The sequence below is a fragment of the Solanum dulcamara genome, chromosome 4 (assembly GCF_947179165.1).
Source record: "Solanum dulcamara chromosome 4, daSolDulc1.2, whole genome shotgun sequence".
Lineage (NCBI taxonomy): Eukaryota > Viridiplantae > Streptophyta > Magnoliopsida > Solanales > Solanaceae > Solanum > Solanum dulcamara.
In genome coordinates, this window is record NC_077240.1 from 48,154,300 (window position 1) to 48,173,674 (window position 19,375).

The following is a 19,375-nucleotide window of genomic DNA, read 5'->3' on the forward strand; positions in this document are numbered from 1 at the left end:
ATTGGCCAGTGACCTTATACCGGATGAACAAGTGATTGACTGTCTCTGTCGTTTCCCCACAAAAAAAACATATAGAACATAGTGGAATCCCCCTCTTCATCAAATTATCCTGTGTTGACACAGCTTCCTTAGCCAGTAACCACACAAAGCAGGCCACTTTGTGTGGGATCTTGACCTTCCAGATGTGTTTCCGGGGCCATTTAGGTGCCAGCATAATTGGATGGTTCAACTTCCTATATGTTGCACTTACTTTAAAAGTCCCTTTACATTTCCCCAACCACTGCAATATGTCCTTCCCTGTTTCCAAGCCATTAAATTATTCAATGATGCTGAAGAATTCTGCAACTCTCGGAATTTCCCAATCATTGAGGTGCCTTCTAAATACAAAATTCCACCCATGAGTGGTCCATAGTTCAGCTATTGTACTCTGCTGCTGAGAAACCAAATTGTGTATATCTGGGAAGAGTGTCTCCATAGTTCCCACCTCATGTCAGTCCTCCTTCCAAAATCTAGTTTTAGTGCCATCTACCACTTTAATCTTGGTGTTTGGTTTGAATTCATTCCAGAGTGATCTAATAGATTTCCACAAACTAACACCATAGGGTGTGGTAACTTCCTTTGTCATCCAATTGTCACTCTCCTCATATTTTGCTTTTATGACTGTGCCCCATAAATTCTGATTATCATTGGAGTACCTCCAAAGCCACTTCATTCTCAAGGTTTTGCTTTGATTCTTCAGGTTCTTTATCCCCAAACCTCCAACTCTCTTATCATTAATCACTTTTTCCCATTTGACTAAGTGATACCCCTTCCTTTCCTTGTTGCCTTGCCACAAAAACTTTCTCCTTATGCTGTCCAACCTACTAATGACTCCTTGGTGGGATAGGAAATAAAGACATCATATATGTTGGAAGCGCATCAAGCACAGAGTTGATCAGAGTCAACCTTCCTCCAAGTGAGAGGTACTGAGACTTCCACCTTGCTAGTTTCATCTCACACTTCTCAATCACCCCATTCCAAATTTCCAAGGATTTGGATTTGGATTTGGCCCCTAAAGGCAGACCCAAATAAGTAGTTGGAAGAGCACCTACTTCACCCCCAAGAATTAATTTCAGATTCCCCATATCTGTCACTTCATTAACTGGATACAAGAAGCTTTTCCTCCGGTTAACATGAAGTCCAGACATTCCTTCAAACAAGACCAGAATCAGTCTCATAGTTTTGAGGTTGTTCTCTTCAGCATCACAAAATATCAGAGTATCATCTGCATATTGTAGATGAGTTATCTCTAGGCTTTCCCTTCCAACTCTAGCCACTTCAAAACCTCTTAACCATCCTTCTCTGTTTGCATTCTTAATCATATTGTTGAGTTCCTCCATGACTAATAAGAAAAGGAAAGGTGATAAGGGATCACCTTGCCTTAAGCCCCTTTGTGCACTAAAAAAACCTTGCTGGAGAGCCATTTACAAGCACTGAGAAGCTCACTGAAGATATGCAATAGTTAATCCATTGTCTCCATTTGAGGCCAAAACCCATCCTCTAGCATACCCATAAGAAAATCCCAGTTGACATGGTCATATTCTTTCTCAATATCTAATTTGCATAGAATGCCTGGTTTTTTCACACTTAACCTAGAATCTATAGCTTCATTAGCTATGAGAACAACATTCATAAAACGAGGGACTCTTTAAAATTCATACCAATACTTCAGGAAATGCTCTCAGGCACATTCCCCAAAAACTCTCTCTCCTACTTTCTAGGAGAGAGAAAATCCTCTTTCCGGTAGTTCGCCTGAGATCTACCATTTTCTTCCAAAAGCTACCCTTTTCTTTATTGTATTCTCCACTCTTCTTCTGCAGCTATGGGGGAAAATAGGATATATTTTAATGCTGGTTTCAAATCCTTCGACATCACGAAGTGGAATGCTGAGGGTTCTGTTTGGTATGAGTGGGTGGAGAGAAGTCGAAGAATGATGAGAAGAACAATTATAAGCAACAAGGCAATGGAGTGGATTTGCTCACTGCTTAGAGAAGCATCCACTGATAACAAGAATAATATAAGGAGATGGAGGTTTGCTGACAGAAAAGAGGAGTTTTTCTGTACTAGAAAACATAACGAATATGGGAGATATATGAGCAAGTGCCTCCCAGAAACAGGTTATTTGACCTACATCTACTATACAGAGCTGTTTACACCTACAACCTTGTAAGGTGGTCACCGATGGTAGGATGTACATTGAATTCCATTATCAAGAAAGTGAAATGGATTAGAGCAGTCGGGGTTCCACTACATCTCTGGTCTCACAAGGTCTTCTATGAAATTGGCCAAATATGTGGGGGTTGGGTAGCCACAAAAGAGGAGACAGAAATCAAGAACCATTTGAAGGGGACAAGAATTCTAGTGCCTAACGACGGGAGAGGTGTGGCCAAATTTTAGGTGGAAAGATAGGGAGCTTCCCACCACGTATTATGGCATGCCTTTGGGAGCTAAAAGTAAATCCTTGAGTATCTGGAACTCTGTGGCGGAGAAATGTGAAAAGAAGTTGGTTATTGGAGAAGTCAATACTTATCCTTAGGTGGTAGAGTCACATTGATCAACAGTGTCCTTGAGGCCATGCCAACTTACATGATGTCCCTCTTTCCTATGCCTGGGAAGATCATTAAAAAGTTGGATGCTATCAGAAGAAATTTTCTCTGACAAGGTAATGAAGAAGGGGATAAGAAATATCATTTGGTCAAGTGGGATGCTGTTATAACCAACAAAAAAGGGAGGTTTGGGAATTAAGAATTTGAAAGCCCACAATAAGAGCCTTCTGTTAAAATGTCTATTGAGACTAGCAACAGATGATCAGGGCTTAGGGAAGGAATTTGCCATTGCAAGATATGGACAGGAAGGACCATGGACTACGAAGGAGGTTAGTATTCCTTATGGTGTGGCTCTATGGAGAACTATTAGTAATCAGTGGCCAAGAATGTGGAGTAATTATGTTATCAATGTGGGAAATGGGAGAAAGACCCTGCTCTAGAATGATATATGGGTGGGACAAAGACCTCTGAGACAACAGTTTCCATACATTTACACTCTCAGTCAGCAGAAAATGGCTACAATTCTAGAAGTCAGAAATGAACAAGACTGGAACCTGACCTTCAGAAGGTTCCTCAATGATTAGGAAGTGGAGAGAATGACTCAATTCTATAACACCTTGGAACAAGCCAAGAACCTCACATGTGAGGAAGACAAACTGATATAGAAGTTGGACAAAGATGGCAAGTTCAAGGTGAAATCAGCCTATGAGTTACTGGACATCTCAACTCAAACCAAGGATTTGTGGCCTTGGAAGCTGATCTGGAAAGAGAAGATACCACATAAGGTGGCTTGCTTAACATGGCTTGTTGCAAGACAAGCTGTTTTGACTCGAGACAACTTAATGAAAAGGGGAAGAAAATTATGCTCCAAATGCTTTTTTTGTGAATCTGAGACAGACAATTAACCATCTTTTTTTGCATTGTAAAGTGACTGAGAAACTATGGCAGTGTTTCATTAGCTTGAGGGGTATTAGATGGACCATGCCTAGGAATACTGCAGAAGTTCTAGCATGTTGGATTAGAGATGGAAATCAGTCAGGACAAAAGGAGAGATGGAAGATTGACCCTGCCTACATCTGGTGGACAATATGGAGGGAGAGAAATCAGAAAAGTTTTGAGACCAAGAGCATCCCATTCCAAAGCATTAAAATGAATTATGAACTGTTCAGTGACCTTTTACTTTTGGTGTATCCACACTGTACCTAAGGATCTAGGGGACATCACCCTATTCTTAGATAGTTTTCAAGGAGATAGATTTTTCGATTCTTTTTGACAACCCTTCTACACTTTTGATTTAATGCCTACAGGAGTACACTATTGGTGTACTTCTCTGTATATATTAACTTTCTCAAAAACAAAATCATGATGCATTACCATATAGCCTGGCAGTGGATGATGTTACCCTTCATGTTATCATATTACATTTAGTACAATTCCATATGTTTGATCCTTCCATGCTATGATTATGATTCTCGGTTGTCCTTTTTACTCAGGTTATGTATATTCTTCCATAATGCATATAGTACAATTCCATATGTACTTACGTCCCTTTTGTCGAAGCACTGCATTGTTTAATAATGCAAACTCAGGTACTCAAACAAACGATCGAGCAATACGCTAGGTTCCTTACGTTCAGCTATTTGGTGAGCCCCACTTTCTCGTGGAGCGTAGTCTTTATTTCAGCTTTTCAAGTTTGCTTATAGGTATGTCGAGCCCCTTGTCCTGGGAAAAAAATGTATGAACAATGTATTCATGTCATGTTAGAGGCTTCATAGATTATTCGCATCTAAAATGTTCAATGATATAAGCTTGGCAAATCTTTATATTTATGGACTATTACTTCTTGATTTAAGTGAAGGCTTTTGAATGGAAATTCTTTCATGAAGAACTTTGCTTATGATATAAATATCTTTTTTTCTCTTCCATATATGTTATCAGTTATGTCATGTAGTTAGTTCGCTTAGGCAAATTAAGGCATCGATTGACAATCTCGTCTATGCCCAAGGTCTAGGCATGACAGGTGAGCTTCACAAACTGGGAAAATTTGAGGTTTTAATATAGGTATTAAGCCAAAATAAAAGGAAATGGCATATGTGGCATCTATGTCAGCACAATTGTGTTACTCGCTCTCTCTGATCCTGTTTGCCACGAAAGTGGATGGGAATTCAAAAAAAAAGTTGGCATCATCCAGTTCAAAGATCTAGATCGAGACCTTTGCACGCATTTAGGGCCAAAAGCGTAGATCAAAGATGAGTTGGAGCTAGTGGAGAAAATAGAAAAGTGGCAAGTCAAACATTTCTTGAGAAAAGCATTCCTCGGACTCACTATTTCCGCATTGATGATGACTTGGTCATGGTTGAACTCGGGGAATCATATTCATTTGTAGTTCCACAGGCCATTGCATTAATTAGGTGATTTAGCATAGCTTCTGGCTGAGGTGCTATCAAAGTGCCCCATAGACAGAGCTCCTTTCTTGACAAATCTCCAGATTTTATCAAGATAATCAGGCCAACCAGTATCTAACGAAAATTCTGGTACTATACTAAGTCTCATTTTTGCTTGAGTTGCATGGCAATCCTAAGCTATCCCGGAAGATCATGAAAGAGTAAGTGTTCTTCTTCACCCATTTGTTGCTGACATCTCCTGACCTGTCTGAGACAAAGGGCAATACTTGGTAAATTCAGAACATTATCAATCTACTCAAATGTATCTTACTTACAAAATTTGGGTTTCCTCTCAAACCAAATGACCTACTTAGCGGAATTCTCCGTAATATCAAATGAATTATGTCCAACGATAAAAAGCTTTTGTTTTCATGGTGAGAAGAGGGGACCCATTTTCTAGATGATCACCTGAGGAAATGATCACTTGGAAACTAAGATTTTGGATGGGTCAGAATTTGAGATGCTAATAAAGGCTAGAAGTAAGGGATTGTTGAGGTTTGGTGTTCTGTGAGAGTTGGTGCAGTTTGCATCACCATATCTCGAGTCTAGAGAAGAGGAGGACCATTTTGCCTATTATATTCCACCAATAGACATTCCTTCAACAGTTATTCTTTTATTCTACAAAATACACCTATAAATCAAGAATGTAGACTGAAAAATGGAACAAAGAATAGATAGAAAAAACACAGCAAGAATGAACAAAAAGGAGAAACAAAACAAGAAGACCAAAAGCAAATCAGAAGAAAAGAACTCCTAGGAAACAGCAAGAAAGAGTCATCGTATAGAAAAAGAAAAAAGAAAGATGCAAATCAAGAGGAGATATAAGGAAGTAGTAAATGAAGCGGTATTATAAATCAAAAAGAAGACGAAGACATGAGCAATAAAATTGGAGTTCAATCCAAGTACTCAAATAGTAAATGTCCTACTCTCTCATCCTTTCTCTTTCTTTGAACTTAAAGTTAGATGAAAGAACACAACCATTTTATGCAAGGATCACGTTGCACCTAGCTATATGAAAAGCAGGCTTTATTTGTGTCACATCACTTAAGTCATATGAAGCAATAAAATGACAACTTTCTTAGCATCACTCTATTGTTTCCTCCTTAATAGTAATAAAAGATTCTGTGATTGTAGCACTTTCAGTCCAGTGGATGCTTCATAATTTGTTGTTTGCAGCTAATTACTATAGCAAACAGTATTTTCTGAAAAACCATTTAGTTTGTGGAGTCTATATAAGGTTAGTAAGAAGTAGTTCAGATGAGGTACAACATTTTTTCCTACAAGGTTTAGCGAATCTTTTTTGGAGTATGATTAGGACATAATCTATTCCTAGTATGTAATACTTTCAATTCAATGAATTAACCCTATTAGATAATAATGCTAGCAAATTTCCTTCATTTATTGTTGAAAAAATCCTAAACTTGAGTATACTAAATCCCAGTGCTTTTTCCCTCTCGTCTTTCCATAAAATCACCACGGTGTCTCCAGCCTTAAATAGGCCTTGATTTTCATGGTTATCAAGCTCTTTTCATGTTTAATCTTTTCTAAGAAATTATCTATCATAAGACTCATTTAATCCAATAACTTTCTATCCTTCTGGGGCCAAATCAGCACAATTCTGAAACCTTCAAGCTGTTGCAAACTTCCCAACAGAAACAGAAATGGTAGTTCCTAACAACAACACTTTTGAGGTTTAATTGGATCTTCACAGCAAAAGATATGACAGATATGACCACATGCAGGCTCATAAACATCGGAAACAGAGAGTTATGTTTTCAATATGAATACATACCGGCAAGCTGTTGAGAAGTGCAAGTGTCAAAGAGACGTGAAAGGTGAACATCAAAAGCCTTTCCAGTACATAAGGAAGATGTGCACCAAATTTAGCTGACCAACGAGGTTGATATGAGGTCAAGAGAACTGAATGCTTTATTGAAATTACATCACCCACAAAAACAAAGGTCTTAACACAGGGGTTCTCCCTGGAGTTATCATCATTGATCACGTGTTTTCTTCCAAGTTGCGAGCATTGTAGGGGAGAAGGGCTTGAATATGTGATCTCCACCCATGCTACACCGGTTGACAAAAGTGGAAGAAAGCATGCTCCTTCCTGCACCAAAACATCAATTTTTCACATATTCAAATGCATTGTGTGTGGTTGTGTTTAATTTAATCGCATAAGTGTATTACAAACTACAGGAGCAATATTTCAAGGCAGTTCATGACAATCATGCACAACTGGCAAACTGATACAAAGGTGTAGCTTCTGGTCTCAATGGGAGAACACTGAATTGCATACCTTGGAACACAAGCAGCTGCTCCTATTACTATGAAGTCTGCCCCAACCATCACCACATTTCTCAAGCTTCAAGACATCCTCAGCATAAAAGCAACGGAGTACACCTCCATCCCTTTGATGGTTAACCTCAAGAATGTCATCATCAGGCATGGCCTGGTCCAAGCATGGAATTGTTATAAATGCACTTAGTTCATCAGGACAAGAAGCTCCGTTGCCTTCCAACGAAACATGTTTGCCTTCTTCAACCAAAGAATGGGGAATACAGTATCCTTTAGCAATACTTCTTTTCATAGGGTTCTCAAGAAGGCTGTGATTCTGAGAGTTTTGATAAGAGTGTTCAGCTAATACAGAAATAATTTGTGACCACTCCTGAGCATTATTGATGCGGAAATCATCCAATGACATAATGACATCACCAGGAGACAAATGGCCAGACAATGGCGATGTTGGAGACACATCCAGTACCTGCTCAAGATCATGTGATTGCAACCCATTAGCTACAATAATGCCTAATTAGGTCCCCCAAATTAGCACACTGCTGTACAAGAATTAATCCTCAGTTACCATGGGACCTTCATCATGAATGTAAAATGGATACAAGATCAAGGGTTGAAGGAATAATGCCCAGGCACAAACAGCACAAAGCTGAAAGGTAATAAACCCATTAGTTCAAAAAGTACAAATATGATAAACAAATGGAGATCGACTAGCATTCTTTAACAACTAAGAGCTGCTATAAGCACCCACAACTGCATTATGCCAAACGCCAGCACAGTATATTCGAAGAGCAGGAACTTTGGATAATGCCTGCAGTAACTCATGATCGAATGCCAGTAGAGCACCTGGAAATAATACAGCCAAAAATACAGCAATGTACTCCATCTGTATGCCCTCACTGCTTTCCCAGAATGCAGTGCCTACAGAAGCAGTTGTGAGATTCATGTACTGCCACTGCTATGTCTCAAAACATGTAAATTGATCAGGTTTGCACATACTAGTCAGCCAAATGTAGAATCAAAGTCCAAAGATGATGAAGAATACCCTGATATTACATAACCAGCACTACCTAAATGCCTAATGTTCAAGTATGTGATATGCTCTGATCCAGTTGACTTTCCTAACAGTATATCTATTATTCGCAGAGCAGCGATGAGGCTTATACACCAAGATTTCATAGAAGCTACTAATCATGTGTAGCAAAATAGCACCTTAAAAAAAAGATATTTGAGAATGAATTGCTTGCTTATTCCCAACCTTTTCAAAAAAAAAAAAAAACTTGCCTATTTCCTCGAGCATGTTGGGATTATATAGTGTCTACAAGTAATCCCAGAAAGAAAAGGAAAGGATTCAAGTGATCCTAAAAAGGAAAAGAAAATAATTACTAATAATTTCTAATCCTATTTACACAATTATAGAGATTCTCTAAACCTTTTTTGTATATACAAAGTATTGAAGAGTCCCACATCGTTTGGTGAAGAGTTAGGTGATTTGCAGTTTGTAGATTGCAGATTAAGAAAGAACAAAAAGAAAGACATCCGCAAAACAGAGGAGAAAGAAGAAGCAACGAGAAAAAAGAAGCAGAAAGAAGGAGACGATGTACCAGAAGTCTGAAGCCACCTGAGCCCTGAAGTCTGAAGAAGAGAGTTGACTAATTTTACATTTTATGTTTTAGATTGCTGAGTCAGTTTATTTTTTCTTTACAAAAGGCGACGCCTCTCGCCAAAGGCACTAAGGCAAGCGCATTTCACAACACTGCCTCAACCAGTATACGAGCATATGAAATTCTGTCCATGTTGGCTGTGAATTCATCTGTATAGAGTGGTCTTCCAACTGCACTAACAACCTCGGTCAATGCTTCTCTTGACCAGTATCCCACAGGAAGTCTACGGAGCACAACACAAAGAGGCATAGTGGTGATGCAATCCAGATTAAATTCGAAGTTTATCTCCTAGTCGTGAATCACAAATGGCTTGTTGTGAAAGGTATAACGGCCAGCCTGCTTGACCTTCGCACACTTCTCCACTGATTCAAACCTGAAGATGAAGTATCCATCATCATGCAGTAGTATCTGGGGTTTGCTCGGAAAATACCAAGCAGTTGAGATAAAACTCTCCATAAATTTACATACGGAGTATCCCCGAAATATATCCTATGATGGTCGACTTCCAGTACTCTTCTTGTTCCATTAAATCATCCTTCTCAATATTCAGATAGATTTTTCCTCCCTTAGTACATGGAGGAACGTAAGAAAGAGATTTACCTTTCTGTGCTATTCAATTCTCCCTGAAATCAGATTTCTCCACAAGAGTTGGCCGACCAGAGGTGCCCGCCTCCGATAACTGAAGTCGTCTAGCCGTTGGCTGAGACCCAGAAGTAGGCTCACCAAAGGATTTAAGATGTAGAGACTTCTGAGAATCTGAATCAGAATGAGGATCTTTGTTCCCTTCCATAATCGATTTAACTTGAGGTGGAATGAAGCTACCAAAGGTGATCGAGTGTAGTCTACAGCTCAGCCCGTCCTCTGGAGTGACCAATTACATCATCGTTGTAGCTCCCTTGCCAGAATTTTGGATCGAAGTCATGATGTTTCCTCAGTCACTTCATGTTAGCAAATCCTAGCCAAAATGCACCGAGAGAGAACCATATTCTAACCTTGAATCCCCTCCATTTCCGAAAAAGAACTTTTAGAGTAGGGACTCAAACTTTTGGCTCTAGTAAAAGATATTTTAGAGCAGATAGAAAGAATTTCCAAATGCTCCTTTCACTACATATTTCTGAACAAGTTCCTGGATAACAAGCCGTAGGGACTCGAAGTCTCAAACCTTAGGTTTTGATAGAATTAAGATCAAAGGATGGGGTCAGTAACATGTAACAACGCTGGTCAGGGAAGAGATAGTACACCATAACAGCTGCTAGAGAGATGAACGATGCTTGAACGGAAAGATGAGCACCAATTGTTGGTCAGAGGAGTTGTGCTAGACACCGAAAGGAAGAAGAGAAGAAGAAAATGTGGTCAGACAGGCAGCACACATTGGCTGGCGGTGCCTACCCGTAGCGGAAGCTATTATGGTCTCTACCCAAATCTTAGAGGCTCACATAGCATGTAAAACGTTAAGAGATTTGAGAATGAATTGCTTGCTAATTTCCTAATGCATGGGGTTTACAGTGTTTACAAGTAATCCCACAAAAGAAAGGGTAGTATTCAAATAATTGTAAAAAGGACGGAAAGTAATTCCTAATAATTTGTATTTAGACAATTATAGGCATTCTAAACCTTTCCAATATATACAAGGAATGGGTTCTTTCCATATTAACAATTTCCTAATTCTTAGCAAGTACAAAAAATTTAAGCATCCTATCCTAGAGATTTTGTGATTCTGAACTCTTTCTTTAGGGTAACTAATATCTTTATTACCAACTCGTATAATTGCAGCTCAAGAAGAAACCAACTGCTAATCACATGCCTGGACAGGCCCAGTATGTGTACTATACTTTCCACTCCACAAATGGATTATCTAAGTCAAATTAATTAACTAGCATAACAGTTTCAGCTTGTCTAATCCTCTAGTTAATTTCCTGCTCATACTTGCTTTAACAAAGACTTATTGTACAACCAACTTCACTAAAGCTTCACAACTTCTTTTGTTTTGGCAGACAATTTGAATCCTCACCATTCATAAATGGTATACTGTTGCAGAAATTAGCATTCTAAAGACAGTAGCAGCAATGTTCTTGCCATTCTAGAATGAGGTGTTTGATCCCTGGCATTCGCTGAAAGGAAAGATTCCAATTACATTGGTTGAACCACCATTTTCTTGGAATAAGAAGAAAACATTGTTTTTGTTTTTGTGTGAGATTAAGAACAAACAAGATTCTTTGGGAAGGAAATAGTTTGTTCTTAATTGAAACAAAGAAAGTGAAGGAACTTTTAGATAAAAGAGAAACTTTTTTAGCAGAAAGAATTAAGAGGAAGAAGTAGTAGAAGAGGAAGAAAAAGAAATTTTAAGAGTAGGGACTCAAACCCTTGGTTCTGATTTCAGAGTAGGGACTCCAACTTTTGGCTCTAGTAAAAGAATTTTTAGAGTAGACAGAAAAAAATTTCAAATGTCCCTTTCATTACAAGTTCCTGGATAACAAGTTGTAGGGACTCAAATCTTAGGTTTTGATAGAATCAAGATCAAAGGATGGGGTAGGCAGCAAGTAACAATGCTGGTCAGCGAAGAGATAGTGATAGTAACCAGAAGTAGAGAACCGAAGAAATAGAACAAAGCAAGTTAATTTACTGGTAATAGTTTGTGCAAGAATCATAAACACAATTATACCAATAAAGTTGTCCGTATGGAGAAGACAAGACTCCAGAATACAGTAGTTCTAATTCTGAATTACATACCCCAAATAACTAATCCTAATTACATATTTATAGAAAACATAATAGGATCAGACTGACACCATAAACTACAAACTAGGAATAATAACTGCTAGACCAGCTGCTGGAGCAAATCAAGGGAACAATTGCTAGGACAACTGCTGTAAGTGTTTGTCCAGAACTCTTCAACTCTTTATCCTTTTGTTGGTATTTTCTTCTGAATTATCTCTTGAGAGGCGGGTTGGTATCAGTGCACCCCCACTTGAAAAGATGCCTTGTCCTCGAGGCAGAAAAAAGGAAATTGAACAGCAAGCAAGTCATAGTCTTCCCAACTAGCCTCTTCAACAGGTCAACGATGCCATTGAATAAGTAATTCCAGAGTTGGCACTCCCGATTCTTTCACCCAACGATGCGATAAAACTTTTTCAGGTCTACCATGAATTCTAATTCACCCGATAGTGGTAAGGGTGGAGGGGAAGCAATATCAGAACCATGAGCCGGACGAAGCAGCGAGACATGAAAAATAGGATGTACCTTGGATGTTTGAGGCAGCTGCAATTCATAAGAAACAGGACCAACTCTGCTAACAATTTTGTATGGACCATAATATCGAGGTGAAAGCTTCTCATTAAGACGTTTGGCTAAACTCTTCTGCTGATAAGGTCGCAAATGAAGGAAGACAGCATCACCCACATTAAAAGACAAGTCACGCCGCTTGGAATCAGCTTGAGACTTTATTCTGGATTGAGCCTTCATGAGATTGGAACATAGTACCGCTAACATTTGATCTCGTTCCACAAGCTGCTGTTCAAGTTCAGCAATTTTAGTTTCTCCATGAACAAAGGGATGCAAGAGTGGTGGTTCCCTCCCATACACAATCTGGAAAGGAGTCATTGGCGGAAGAATGGTATCCACTGTTGAAAGAGTATTCAGCCCAAGATAGATATTGAAGCCATGATTTGGCTTGTCATGAGCAAAACAGCGTAAGTAAGTTTCAATGCATCGATTGACCACCTCCGTTTGACCATCAGATTGGGGATGATAGGAAGTACCCATACGTAGACGAGCGCGACTAAGGCGAAAAAGTTCCTGCCAAAATGCACTTGCGAAGACAACATCACGACCTGAAAGAATGGACCAGATGTAAACCATGCAACCTAACAATTTCCTAAAAGAAAACCCCAGCAACTGTTTTAGCAGTAAAGGTGAGATAAAGCAAGAAAATGGCTGTATTTGCTAAACCTGTCAACCACCACAAGAATAGGATCAAAGCCATTAGAAGGAGGAAGTCCAACAATGAAATCGAGGGAGATATCCTCCCAAACTCTTTTAGGAACGGGTAAAGGCTGTAAGAGACCAGATGGAGCTACCGTTTCATATTTCTGTTGCTGGAATATCAAACAATTCTGGACAAACAACTTAACATCATGCTTCAAACAAGGCCAGAAAAAAATTGCAGACACCCTTTTGAGAGTGGAGAACCATGTGACTGCTAAAATCTTGGCTTTGAGCTCAGGATAATCAGGAATAACCAGCCGAGATTTGTAGTAAAGATGATTAGCATACAATGAGAAATCAGGATGAACTGACGGATCAGAAGAAAGTTGATCTCGAATCTGCCTAGTACATGGATCAGCTTCAATTGCTTCTGTCAAATCACTGAAATCTAATGGAATAGGCATCACCAAAGTAAGAAAATCAGCATGTTGAGGGCGACGAGATAAGGCATCAGCTCCTTCGTTTTCACTTCCTGACTTATAGAAAGTAGTGAAATCAAAAGGAAATAATTTAAACAACAAGTGATTGTTGTTCAGCAGTAGTCACCCGCTGATGCAAGAGATACTTTAGGCTACAACAGTCAGTAGCGACAATAAAATGCCGACCCAAAAGATAATGCTTCCATTTTTGCAATACAAGGACCAAAGCCAACAATTCACGATCACAAGTAGATTTAATGCGACTAGAAAAGGAAAATCCCTTACTGAAATAGGCAATTGGATGACACTGCTGCAGTAAAATAGCCCCTACGCCATCAGATGAAGCATCACACTCAACTGTAAACTGTTGAGTAAAGTCGGAAAGATGAAGCACCGGTACTGATGTCAAGATCCTCTTAAGATTTTGGAAAACCTCTTCTACTTTTGCATGCCAGGAAAAAGCATCTTTCTTGGTCAATTCTGTTAAAGGACGAGCGATGATCCCATAGTTCTTAACAAAGCGCCTATAATAACCCATGAGACCTAAGAAACCGTGAAGTTCCTTGACATTCTTAGGAACAGGTCATTCCAATATCGCAGATATTTTTTTCGAATCCAAGGCTACTCCATCTTGAGAAATCACATTGACACAAAAAACCAACTTGGTGTTGGCCAAATAAACAATTCTTTGGATTAGAAAAGAAGGAATTGACAGAAAGAAGATGAAGGACTGTTTGAAGGTGTTGTTGGTGTGTTTGAGGGTCAGGACTATAGATTAGAATATCGTCAAAGAACACTAGGACAAATTTTCTAAGGTATGGCCTGAAAAGATCATTTATGGCGCCTTGAAACGTGAATGGTGCATTGGTGAGCCCAAAAGGCATTACGAGAAACTGATAATGGCCTGAATGAGTGCGAAAGGCAGTTTTATAGACATCATCAGGCTGGACACGAAGGTGATGGCATCCTAACAAAGATCAATGTTTGAAAAAATTGTGGCTCCATGTAACTCATCTAACAACTCATCAATATTGGGAATGGAATATTTTTCCGGAACAGTGATCTTACTAAGGCTACAGTAATCCACACAAAACCGCCAAGAATTATCTTTCTTTTTCACTAGCAGAACTGGGTTAGCAAAGGGACTTGAACTAGGACAAACGAAACCAGATTCTAATAACGCTGCAACTTGGTTCTCAATTTCGGTTCTTTGGCCATGTGGGTAACAATAAGGTCTGATGTTTGGAAGTTTACAATTTGGTGACAAAGGAATAGCATGAGAATGTGCTCTAAATGGTGGAAGAGATGTTGGTTCAGAAAACACACACTGAAATTCATCTAAAAGTGTTTGGATTGGATTACCTGGAGCCGCTGATAACATGTTAAAAGATTGGAGGGAAGTCGTGGTTGAATTTGTCGAACTCACGCCTTGCAATTTGTAACGTTTCCCTTGCCAATCGAAAATTATGAACATATCCTTCCAGTTAGCTTGAATAGTATTGAGAGAAGCTAACCATTTAGGGTAGTGATCCTGAGCGATGATAAAGCCCGGAAATTGAAGTTGAAGATTCCGGCAAACTTTATTGCAGCATCTGATGTCGCCATTCCCTATCTGCACACCGAATGTTGGAACTATTTCTACGGGGAAATTATGCTCCTCCACAATGGATCCAGCCACAAAATTATGTGTGGAACCACTATCCACAAGTATTAAAACCTTTTTATGGTTGATTTCACCTTGAAGCTTCATTGTAGCACCAACTGTCCCAAAGTGGCATGGAAAGAAATTTCAGCAATGTCAGTTTCTTGAGGGTTATCACCAGCTACTGCATTGACCTCGTCAACATTTTCCAATTGATCTTCTCTGGTAAGCTCCATGAGAGTTAGTTTCGTAGATTTGCATCTATGACCGAGTGTGAATTTCTCATGGCAACGACAACAAAGTCCTTGTTTCCTAAGATTTCTCCTCTCGGTATCCCATGTTCATGTTTGAAGAGGTTGGGAAGAGGCTGGGTTGGAAGAAACATGGATGTGTTGATTGTGATGGCAGAGGAAGAATTGTTCTAGGTGTTTCTAATAGACTTCAATTGATTTTGTACGGTGGGTCTGATGGTTGGGGTCCAATTAGGCACTATTGCTGCGATTTGGGCCTAATTTATTTTCAAATTCAAGTGCCAAACTCATAGCAGTGTTGTCAAAGGCGCGCTTAGGCCTTGAAGCGAGTCTCAAAACGTGTTGAGCGCTTCGTCTCGCTTTATGTGCGCTTCAGTGTCATCATCAAGCTCCAAGGAATATTTTTCCTAGCCAATGAGCCTCTTCTGAAGAGGTGACACTAAAGAATTGATATTTCACTTTATCTTAATCTTTTTTCCAAGTTCTTTATTCGTAAATTTGTCATCCATGTTTATAATTATTAGTCTTGGACCAAACATATATATATTTATATTTTTTCTCCCTTTGCACCTTTTTCCATTAAAGCCCTCACTTTATTTGTACTTTGCGCTTAAAGCCCCAATGGACCTTGGAGCTTTTTTGCACTTTTCGCCTTTGATAACACTGACTCATAGCCCTGTAAATTGTTCTAGGTTTGTGAATCCTAACATCAGATTTAAGTTCCTCTTTTAACCCATTCAGGAACTGCCCTAAGAGACAGTGATCTGGCCAGTTTGTGACCCTAGATGAACGTTTTGCAAAATTTTGACGATGATACTCATGTATAGAGCTTGTTTGTTGAAAGCTACAAAGGTGCTCGTCGGGATTTTGGAACTCCGGAGGACCATAATTTTCCTACAATGTTTTACAAGCTCTTCCCAAAAAAGCAAAGTTCGCTCACGATTTATCCAAGAGAAGAGATCCTAAAGCATCCCCTTCCAAATACATCGCTGCGATGTCAACTTTGTGTTCCTCTTGAGTTTGATAGTAGCAGAAATATTTTTCTACTTTTAAAATCCATCCTCTAGGATCACCTCCTTCAAATCTGGGGAATTCCATCTTTGTGTATGGCCTCCAGGAAGGATGTTTTGGCGAAGATGGACTATCAATGTCTTCTTCCTTTTCTTGCCAAGCGGATTTTCCTCTATTACGGTTTCGGTGACTAGATTATTCTTGTTGGGGGCACCCAGTCTGGACTTTCAATGTTGCAACATTTGCTGCCAGTGAGCCAATCGTATTTAACTTTGATGCTTTGGCAGATAATTGTTGGGCAAGAGATTCAACATTGGGAACGCCTTCTTGAGAATTAGACATCTGGTATTGACCATGTTGGATCGATCTTCTCTGATATCGATACCAAAACTGATAGTAACCAGAAGTAGAGAACGGAAGAAATAGAACAAAGAAAGTAAATTTACTGTAATAGTTTGTGCAAGAATCTTAAAACACAATTTTACCAATAAAGTTGTCTGTATGCAGAGGACAAGACTCCGGAATACAGTAGTTTTAATTCTGAATTGCATACCCCAAATAACAAATCCTAATAACATAATTATAGAAAACATAATAGGATAAGACTGACACCATAAACTACAAACTAGGAATAATAACCGCTAGACCAACTGCTGGAGAAAATCAAGGGAACAGTTGCTAGGACAACTGCAGTAGCAGTTGTGTTTGTCCAGAACTCTTTAACTCTTTATAATTTTGTCGATATTTTCTTCTGAAGTACGTCTTGAGAGGTGGGTCGGTATCAGATAGTGCACCATAACAGTTGCTAGAGAAATGAAAGATGCTTGAATGGGAAGATGAGCACCAATTGTTGGATAGAGGAGTTGCTAGACACTGAAAGGAAGAAGAAAAGAAGAAAATGTCGTCAGACAGGGAAGCACACATTGCCTGGCGGCGCCCACCCATAGTGGAAGCTATTAGAGTCTCTACTCAGATCTTAGAGGTTCACATATCATGTAAAAATTTGATAGATTTGAGAATGAACTGCTTGCTAATTTCCTATCATTCTAAACTATCTTAACTATCTTTGAAGCTCTGTCCGGTCTACATGTTAAGTGGGGCAAAAGCTTCTTATACCCAGTTAACCATGTACAAAATGTGCAGATTTTAGCTTATATTCTGTGATGTCAGGTGGGTGCCCTACCCACAAAGTATTTGGGGGCCAAGAGCAACTCTATCGAGATATGGAATAATGTGATTGAAAGGTGTGACAATAAACTGGCCAGATGGAAAACTCACTACCTATCTTTAGGAGGAAGATTGGTTCTCATAAATTTGTATTAGACGCTTTACCCACTTATACAATGGCTGTCTTCCCAATGCCTAGAGGGGTAGAAAAGAAAATTGACAAGCTGAGAAGAGATTTCCTCTGGAAAGGAAACAAAGAGAACAAAAGTGGAAATCTGGTGAAATGGCAAGCAGTGACTCTTAACAAGAAACAGGGGGGTTTGGGAATTAAGAATCTGAGGCTTCACAACAAAAGCTTACTACAAAAATGGCTTTGGAGATTCAACACAGAAGATATGGCGAATTGGAAAACACTAATAGCTCAAAAGTATGGGATGCTTAATCAGTGGATTACACTGGAGGTTGATAGTCCACATGGTAGTTTTGTCTGGAAAGCTATCAGGATCCACTGGCAGGAATTTTGGGGTAAGGTGGAGATTTCTGTGGGTGATTGAAGGAAGACAGCATTTTGGGAAGATCACTGGATTGGACAGAGCAGTTTAAAGGTCACTTACCCTGTTCAATTTTCAATATTTCTCCAGGGTAATGCTAGTATCAATCAAATGTGGAATGATCAAGGGTGGAACTTCAATTTCAGGAGGGCACTTAATGAATGGGAAATTGAAATTGTTGCTGCAATGTTACAGTTGTTAGAATCCTTTAATGGAATAAATGAGAGACCAGATAGTCTCAGATGGAAATGGAATAACAAAGGTACCTTCTCAGTCAAATCTGCTTATTGGTACCTAATCAGAGAGGCCAATCAAGCCAAACTGACCTTGGAAGGAAGTTTGGTGTGCAAAAATCCCTATGAAAGTTTCATGCTTCATGTGGCTGGTGATCAGGAAAGCTTGTTTAACACAAGACAAGAAGAGGTCATCAGATTTGTTCAAGATGTCTATTATGTGGGCAGACTGCTGAAAATAATGAGCATCTTTATTTACATTGTAAGACAACTACAAAACTGTGGTACATGTTCTTTTGTATCTTTGGCGTCAATTGGGTTATGCCTGGATCGACATTGAGTCTTCTTAGCAGCTGGAAGAGTGTGGGGAAAAGAAGCGGAGATGAAGATTGGTGGCAAGTTATCCCCGCTTGTATAGGGTGGGTGATTTGGAAGAAAAGGAACTCAAGACAATTTGAAGACATTAGCAGTCCTATCCAGAAGATTAGGATGAATTGTCTTAGTCTACTCCTTTTTTGGTGTAAACAGAATAGGTGGGGAGATTTAGGAGAATTAGTAGATTTAATTGGCAATATATAACTTCTCATCTTTTGAATAGGGGCTCCTGTTTTGGTTGTAATTATATCCTTGTAAATTTCTTAACTAAACATTCTTTTCATTTGTTATGTTATGGTTTAATACAATTTCTTATCTTTGACTCAAAAGAAAAAATATTACTTGACTGGAACCACAGAAACTCATCCAGAGAAAATTTTAATTATCACCCATCATATATGCATTGTCCACGCAAGTAATAATTCCGCCCCTTAGTTCCAAAATCAGTAGAAATAATGAAAGAGTACAAGTAAGAGAAAGGAACAGAATCTTTCAAGAAGATTTCCATGAATATACATAGTAAGTATAGTATAATCCACATTTTACTCAAAACAATTTCAAAAGAGCATTAGCCTTAACCTTGCAGCAGCTAGAGCGTGCCCAAGTTCATGCACAGAAACTGATATAAAGGAAGACATGCACAGATATCCAACGTCAGCCACTGAAATGGTCAAGCCTGATATCTGTACGTGAAAACATATGAAGCAGATGCAAGTGTTAGAAAGACCATTGAATCTGAATGCAAATAGCTGTT

The 19,375-nt window shown here is 39.1% G+C and overlaps 1 protein-coding gene across 3 annotated transcripts in view; it reads right to left on the reverse strand.

The window, feature by feature from the left end:
- Positions 1–19,375, reverse strand: part of LOC129887414 (membrane-bound transcription factor site-2 protease homolog) — a 46,636-nt gene that overhangs the window by 4,203 nt on the left and 23,058 nt on the right. For all 3 annotated transcript variants that reach the window (XR_008766355.1, XM_055962505.1, XM_055962504.1), the window contains exons 5-9: positions 19,201–19,304; positions 8,076–8,223; positions 7,893–7,973; positions 7,329–7,793; positions 6,822–7,139 (exon numbers count right to left, since the gene is read on the reverse strand). Coding sequence is in view for 2 of the 3 variants with exons in the window: in XM_055962505.1 (XP_055818480.1) it covers positions 6,822–7,139; positions 7,329–7,793; positions 7,893–7,973; positions 8,076–8,223; positions 19,201–19,304 (1,116 nt within the window). In the remaining variant the exon portion in view is untranslated. The remainder of the gene's footprint in view (positions 1–6,821; positions 7,140–7,328; positions 7,794–7,892; positions 7,974–8,075; positions 8,224–19,200; positions 19,305–19,375) is intronic.